Raw genomic sequence first — 7,429 nt, 5'->3', positions numbered from 1 at the left:
CCGCCGACCCTCCTCGGAGCAGCCTTCTCCGCCCCCTCCCCGACCCCGCCCCACCTGTCACCGCAGGCCCCTCGGTCCTGGGAGCTGCCCACCCCGAGCCCCGCCGGGCGCGTCCTAGGCAGCACTCTCCAGCTCCTCGCCCTGGTCCGTATGGCGTCTGTCCCTAAAGTGCCATCCGCACCCTCACGTCTGAAGGGCGACCCGCTTCCAGGTTCACCTCCAGCGAGGTCTCCTCCCTAGGCCCCTGCGCTTTTCCTCGCCTGCAATGTCCCCCGGGCAGATTCCGAGTCCCTGGCCTGGAATTAGTGTGCAGGGGAGGGAATCTGGGCCTGGGGACCCTTCCTCCGCACCCTCTGGCCGGGAACTACAGTGGGCCTCCAGCCCCTTCCAGCCCCACCTGGACTGGCCTGTGCTGGGCAGGCACTGCACGTGGGCCTGCTGGGGCTTCAAAGGCCTCACCCCTCCCAGGGAGGTGTCACCACAGTCTCCACTCAGTAGGGGGACATGGGACTCAGAGGGGTCTGCGGCTTGCCCAGGGCCACGCGGCAAGTGAGCAGACATCTAGGATTGGAATCAAGTCAGAGAGGCCATGCCTGTGCTGTGAGTCAGTCAGCAGCCGGCTCCAACCACGCCTCTCCCAGGCTGCCGCCAGCTCCACCACGCTGAGTGCCCGGGCTTTCCTCCGTCACAGTCCCAGAGCCAGCTGGGTGGGCTCCTGTGCCCCCCGCCACGATTCCTGGGTGCCCCAGCCCCCCACACCTGGGGACCGAGTGGAGTCTCGCCTCATCCTGGGTGGGGAGCCTGTCCCCATTCCTTCCAGAAGTTGGGCTGAGACCTAGGGGCAAAAGGGGCCAAAACCCACCCAGGTGCCCCGACGTGACAGCCAGGAGCTCTGAGATGGCTGGCCTCACCAGCCCGTGCCCCCACCTGTGTGACCTGTCCGCTTCCCCTGTGCACGGCCCCTAGCTGTACCCCAATATGCAACCCTGCCTCTGTCCCCCACCTGCATCTCCTACATGCGTCCCTCACCTGTGTCCTCAGCCTGCCTCTGCTGCCTGGGTCCCCACTCACTAAAGACACTGACCTTCGACTGCAACTGATAAGTTTATTGAAGTTTTGGAAAAAGCTGTTCATTGGAGAATAAATAAAAGACAGCGGACATCCACAGACCGACAGGTAGTTCGAGGGTTGGGTTTTCGCATGACTTCGACTTACACACAGGCTGGCTTTGTGTCGGCGCGCTGCGGCGTCTCCTGGAACCAGCAGCAGCGTCCGCTGGAAGAGGCTTGCCGCCGCCGCCTTCCCCTTTGGGAGACTCGCCGGTGCGGCAGAGCCACTCCGAGGGAGGGCGGGATGTTTGGCAGCAGGCCGCAGACACCAGCGGGGCCAGGACTAGCCTGGGATGCTGAAGGCGCCTGTGACTTGCCGGAGGGTGACAACTTAATGGAGAGCTGGGGGATGCTTTAAAAGAATGGGCCGTGGAGGAGAAGGGGCCCCAGGATTTCCACCTCAGGCCTCCGAGGGGCAGTGCTCTCAGGGGCACAAAGCCCCAGGGCTGGCCGCCGCCCTGAGGGGAAGGGGGCTGGCGGGGAGACCCCTGGACAGGAGGGTGCACAGGGGTCCTGGCCGGGGATCTACCCAGTGACCTCAGTCCTCTCTGGCCACTGCCGGGCAGACGCCCCACCAGAGCCACACGGACCCGGTGGACTGCTCTGCCCCCCACTGCCACCCCTGCCTGGACACACCAGGCCCCTCTCCGCTAGAAGCGGGGACTTTACACAACTCAGAGATGTGTGGCGTTGGAGACAGAAAGCACAAGTGTGGGGGTGGCTGGTTGGTTAATTTCTGAAATTAAAGCCTTTTCCAGCCTGAGTCCCAGTCGGCGGGGTGGGGGCGGGCGGCTGGCTGCAGCCACAGCGACAGGCGACACCCCACGCCGAGCAGAGCACTCAGGTCGATGGAGCGAGCGGTCTGCTGCAAAGGAGGCGAGCGGCGCGGGCCGGTGGGGCGGCCACCAGGCGGGTCACCCCAGTCCAGGAGCAGTTTGCGGGGGCCACAGGCCAGGCCGCCGGGCAGCACCTCGACAGGTCCTTGACGTCCTCTCCTGGCCACCTGCCCCCGCGCCAGCTCCCAGGGGGCCCATCCAGGCTGCGGGAGCAGGGCCAGAGGCGCTCGGCGGAGCCGGCCTCGGTCAGAACTGAGCGTGGTCCACCTCATCCAGCCAGGAGGCAGGGCTGGCTGGGAAGTCGGGGTAGCCCCCGCTGCTCCCCGTGGACAGGTCGGAGCTGGGTCCGTTCCCCGCCAGCACCCTCATGGCCGGGGGCCCTCCTGGGGCCCCCGCAGGCACGAGGCCCAAGCCGGCCTCCGGGTACACCAGGCTGGAGAGCAGGGGCTGAGGGCCCGGCAGGTTCTGCAAGGCGCCTGGGGACCTGGGGACTCCGAACGGGCTGCCGGGCCGCAGCTCGCGGTAGGGCTCCGGGCCTGCCAGGCCTCCGTGCTCCAGCGCGAAGCTGCCGGGCGCTCCCGCGGGACGGCCCAGGGCAGGCGCGGGCTCCCCTAGGCTGCCGTAGAGGCCACCGGCTGGGCCCATTTCTGCCATAGACGGCTCGTCTGCAACAGAAGGAGAGACTGCTCGGTGCTTGGCCTGCAGGCGACCTGCCCCGTCACACAGCAGTCACCGCGAGCCCCTCACTCCCTCTGCCCTGCTCCCTCCTCGCCTCCTGCCCCGCACCTCAACCCAGCTCCATTCCTCCGTCCACAGTGGCTACTGGCAGAGCAGCCCAGCTGGGCCCCAGAGCCTCAGTTTCTCAGTGTAGCTGCCCCGGCCTGGAGTCAGTGATCGGGTGAAAGCCAGCCCCGCCCCAGGGAGGGCACATCGCCCAGCACCCCCATTTTGCAGATGAATAAACGGAGGCTCAGTGAGGCTGCATGAGTGTCTAAGGCCACAAACAAAACAGATGGCCACAGAGGTGGGCGGGGTCTCCCAGGTGTGAGAGGGTAAAATAAGCAGGTCCCTCAGAGAACAGGGGACCGCTCCCCCACACAGGTCTTCCCGCAACCCAAGCAGTCAGGACTTTTAGTCACTTAACTCTGAACGCGAGCTACCAGTTGTCCTAAAATGACTGCAACAGCTGAGAGCCAGGGAGCAGAGCTGGACCCCCCAGCCCTGGGCAAGTCCCAGGGTAGGAGAGGATGGGCTGCAGGGACCACAGTGGTCCTGGTGGCCAAACCCCTCGCTAAGCTTCAAGGACAGGGCCTGTGGGGACCAGCTACAAGTGTCCTCGCTCTGAAAGTGGCGCTAACGCGGCCAATAGCCGGAGAGGCCCATTCCCAAGCTGCCCGCGGCGCAGCGCGGTCCTGGGCGGGGAGCCTGCAAGGGGCCGCGGTGGGCCCGCGCGCACCGGTGAAGGAGACCTCGGCGTCGCTGTCCTGCCTCTCCTCCGGGACGCTGTCCTTGTCGGACTTGGAGCTGCCGCGCGAGCGCTTCATGCTGCGGAAATACTGGCCCCAGCGCTGGCGGCCCGCGTCCTTCTTCAGCCTCTTCTCCTTGGCCCGGCGGTTCTGGAACCACACCTGGGGGCGGGGCGGGCTCAGTGAAAGCCTCGGGCCCGGGCTCCCGACCCCGGGGCTTCCTTCCTCCCTGAGACCCGGGCCAGCGGAGCGCGCGCGGCCGGCGCAGGGCGCCCCGGGCGCGGGGACCGGACGCACGGCAGGGCTGGGCGCTGACCTGCACGACGCGCATGTCCAGGCCGGTCTCGGAGGAGAGCTGCTCGCGCACGTGGCGCGCCGGCTTCGGCGAGTTGTTGTAGGCGCTCTTGAGCGTCTCCAGCTGCTTGGCGGTGATGGTCGTGCGCGGCCGCTTGGCCGTGGCCTCCGCCTCTGCAGCGCAGGGCGATCGGGTGAGGCGCCGGCACCCCGAAACCCCCAGCCCCGAGGCCCGGCTGCGGGAGCCCCCGGGCCGAGGCCGACGCGCCCGGGCGCTGCGCGCGGATGGAGCCACGAGTGGTCCGGGCCGGCCGGCGGGAGGCTGGCGGAGGAGAGGGGCCGTGGCGTCGGCCTGGCTCCCCGCGCCGCTCCCCACCTCACCCGGAGCCAGCGCTCCGTGCCCCCGTCCCCTTTGCGCTAAAGGAGCGAGAAGGGTCAGATACGGGGTCAAGGGAAACTCAGGGGCGGTTTCAGCTCGTGCCCAGCAGCCTCCCTGCGCGTTCAACCGGGTGGCCGCCGAGGCCGCGGCCCCGCGTCGCCGGAGCCCGCGCGACTGCAAATTCCTGTCCCTGTGGGTGGTAGCCTGGCCGCCGCAGCCGGAGGAAAGGCGCTAAAAGCGTCGCGCTGCGGCGCACGAGCCGCCCGGCCCGAGCCTTAGCCCCGTTAGCAGCGGAGGGACCGGGTGGAAGGCAGGAGACCAGCCCCGCGACCGTGCGCCCACTAACCCCGCTGTTTGGCGGTCTCGTAGTCCGCCTTGCACACCAGCCGGCTGTCCTCCATGAGGTAGAACTCGTCGCCCGTGGCCAGCTGCCGCTTGCACACGACGCAGGCGAAGCAGTGCAGGTGGTACACGAAGTCCTGGGCGCGGCGCACCACCTGAGTGGGCGGGATGCCCAGCTGGCACGCCGCGCACTTGGTCCCGAAGCGCCTGCGGAGGCACAGGGCGGCGGCGGCTCAGCGCGCTCCTTCGCCCGGAGCGGGTTCAGAGCAGCGGGCGCGGCGGCGGCGGCGGCGGCGCAGGGCGACTGGGGGAGACCCGCCCCGCTCTGCTCGTCCGGCTTCGCAGCCCCGAGAGCTGCGCTCGGACCGCGGAGAAGGGACCTCAAGCTCTCGGAGCACACCCGTGGTGCGGATTCCTCCTAGTGCCCGGGGGTCTCCTAGACCCAAGGATCTTAGCCGGCAAGGGCACCGGGGCCAGCTCCTCTCGGCGAGGACAAAAACCAGACAGGAAGTCAAGAGTTTTTGGAAGGGCGATTTTCTCCTTTAACGACCGCTTCAATGATTTACGAAACATATTTAATTATTTTTCTCTTTTCAAATAATATTTGCTGACGACCCAGTCCAGGCCAGCCACCCACGAGAGGCACCAGCTTGAGCTCTGCCCCTGGGTGGTCTGGCCTGGGGCTGCGGGAGAGGCCCGGCATTTGCCTGGAGGTGAATCGATCCGGGGGCCTCAGCACCTGGTTACTGTGTTTGGGGGGAGTCTGGGGGGGTCCCTGAAGTGGCTGCACCCCTGGCCTCTTTTCCAAAGGCCAGACTGTGCTGCCGTCCCCGGGGAAGCCCGGTCCCTGCCCCTTGAGACCGCTCACTTGAAGAAGTCGTCCTTGCAGTAGACGCTGTCGCCGCGGCTGAAGCAGCGCTCGGCCAGTGGTGTGTGGCAGTCGCTACACTGAAGGCACTTGCTATGCCAGTGCCGGTCCAGAGCCTTGAGGATGAAGCGGTCCAGGATGTGCTGGTCACAGCCGGCACACAGCGGGATCTCTGTGGGCACAGGATCAGCACGAGGACCGGCCCGGCTGCGACGGCCATTCCTATCCCCTCCTGGGACCCAGTGCCGCCGCAAACCCCTATCCAGCAGGCTGGAGTGGCTCCCTGAGAGCAGGGAGCGGGGGCACTGCGTTCAACGCCCAACTCGCAGCTAAAGGGAGGACCAGAACAGGCTCGGAAGGCCTGGGAGCTGCGGATGGCCGCCTGTCAACTACAAAATGTCCCCAGGAGTTGAGCATCCATGAAAACCTGCCCCAAGGGGCTCTGCTTTCCAAAGCCCCAGTGGAAAGCAGGTTCTCACGGTCACCTGGAGGCATGGGGCACCTGTGACCCCCGCCCCAGTCCAGTCCCCTCACTTTGCACAATTAAGTGTTGTGGCCACTGGAAAGCCACTCCTGCAAGTGTCACTGCACAGAAAGCACCCCCCCCAGCTTTGGGCGCCATGGGGTACATGTAAACACAGTGGGGTGGGACCCCACACATCCTTCCAGCCAGGTGGGGGGTCGTGCATGCGGGAGGCATCTTGCCCTCATGCACATCCTCAAACACCCCATCCTCAGAGCTCTGCTCCCCCAGGGCCGACAGGGAGGAAATGCGTGGGCGCGTGCGAGTGGCCTGTGGGAGCTTGCTCTTTGAGGGGTGTTTCTGGGTGCTCCTGGGGCTAGGATGCAGTGAGTACAGAAAGGCCTCTGGACGGACATAAATACTGCACCCCACAGCAGGGCTCACTGCCCTGCAGGCCTCCTGGGACCGCCGGCCCCAGCAGACTCACTCTCTGGGCCCCAGGTTGGACACAAACCGCCTTGACTCTCCTCATGCGAGTCAAGAAACTGCGAGGGACGCTGAACCAGACCCGCATTGGGCAAAACCACAACCCAGATGTGGAGAATGGGGACCCTGCTGGCGCCGCGGTCCGACACGCAGCAGCGACAGGCATCAGCACAGCGGGAGTTCAGCACCGAGGTACGGACAGCGCCTTGAGGGGCAGCCTCCCAGCCCGCGGGCAGCAAAGCCCACCTGCCACACCTGTAGCCCCGCACTCCCACCCTGCATGGCCCACGAAGGCCTGATGACCCCAGCCTTACGTTGCATGGCGACTCCAACCCCGCGGGGTCTCGGAACCCAGTGCCGGCGGGGTTTGCGGCACCACTCGGCAATCTTTCCCCGGCTGCGCTGGGAGCCCTCCTTCCCACCCTCCCTGTCCCTCCGCCCCCCATCCCTCTCCCAGCCCCTGCGGCCAATCCCTCCCAGGAGCCCTTGGAAATAAATAAATAAATAGGGTAAAGGTGGCCCCACAGCCGGCAGGAAGTCCCTCTCCTCCCCTGCTCCCTCCTCCACCCCAACCCTGCGCCTCGGCCTGGCTCCCTCCTGTCTGCACCCAGCGAGGAAGGGGAGCTTCTCAGACCACCAGAGAGCCCAGAGCGCAGCTGGTGCCACCAGGAAGCTGGGGGTTCCAACCAACAGAGCAAGTGTGTGTGGGGGTGCAGCCTGAAATGGACCGGAATTAGGGGCACTGGACAGACCAGGCCTGGCTCGCTCAGACCCTGTTATATGTCTCTTGAAAGTGGGGAGGTCCGGGTGGGGCAGCCCTCTTGGGGATTCTGGTGCACCAAGGCCAGTGGCCACACCGTCTGTCCTCTCCTGCAAACCTCGGTTCTGGGGCTCTGGGCTATAAAGGGGCACCCGAACTGCTCCTGAGCCCCCGAGGGCTCCCCGCCTGAGCGCCAGGACCGCACAGAGGACGACTCAAACACAGCTGGGGCCCCGGCCGCGGAAATGCCAGGGTCCTCGCACCCACGATGACCCAGGTCCCTGGCCTCCGCGCGCCTCCGCCAAACCCGGGACGAAACGAGGCCCTCGGGTCTCGCCGCCCAGCCGCCGGGCCAGCACCCACCTCGGCGCAGATCCTCCCTCCGCGCCAGCAGTGCCAGCAGCAGGTCGCCGCCCGCAGACTCCC

The 7,429-nt window shown here is 66.7% G+C and overlaps 1 protein-coding gene across 1 annotated transcript in view; it reads right to left on the bottom strand.

Moving 5' to 3' along the window:
• Nucleotides 1–2,191: 2,191 nt before the first annotated feature.
• Nucleotides 2,192–7,429, bottom strand: part of LHX3 (LIM homeobox 3) — a 7,149-nt gene continuing 1,911 nt past the window's right edge. The window contains exons 2-6 of the mRNA XM_007946935.1: nt 5,295–5,466; nt 4,431–4,633; nt 3,728–3,879; nt 3,402–3,573; nt 2,192–2,610 (exon numbers count right to left, since the gene is read on the bottom strand). Coding sequence (XP_007945126.1) covers nt 2,192–2,610; nt 3,402–3,573; nt 3,728–3,879; nt 4,431–4,633; nt 5,295–5,466 — 1,118 coding nt within the window. The remainder of the gene's footprint in view (nt 2,611–3,401; nt 3,574–3,727; nt 3,880–4,430; nt 4,634–5,294; nt 5,467–7,429) is intronic.

This window comes from Orycteropus afer, unplaced genomic scaffold, assembly GCF_000298275.1.
Source record: "Orycteropus afer afer isolate SDZICR_OR568_19922 unplaced genomic scaffold, OryAfe1.0 scaffold00174, whole genome shotgun sequence".
NCBI classification, from domain to species: Eukaryota; Metazoa; Chordata; class Mammalia; order Tubulidentata; family Orycteropodidae; genus Orycteropus; species Orycteropus afer.
The sequence above is the reverse complement of the archived record's forward strand: the minus strand, read 5'-3'. Positions and strand labels throughout refer to the sequence as shown.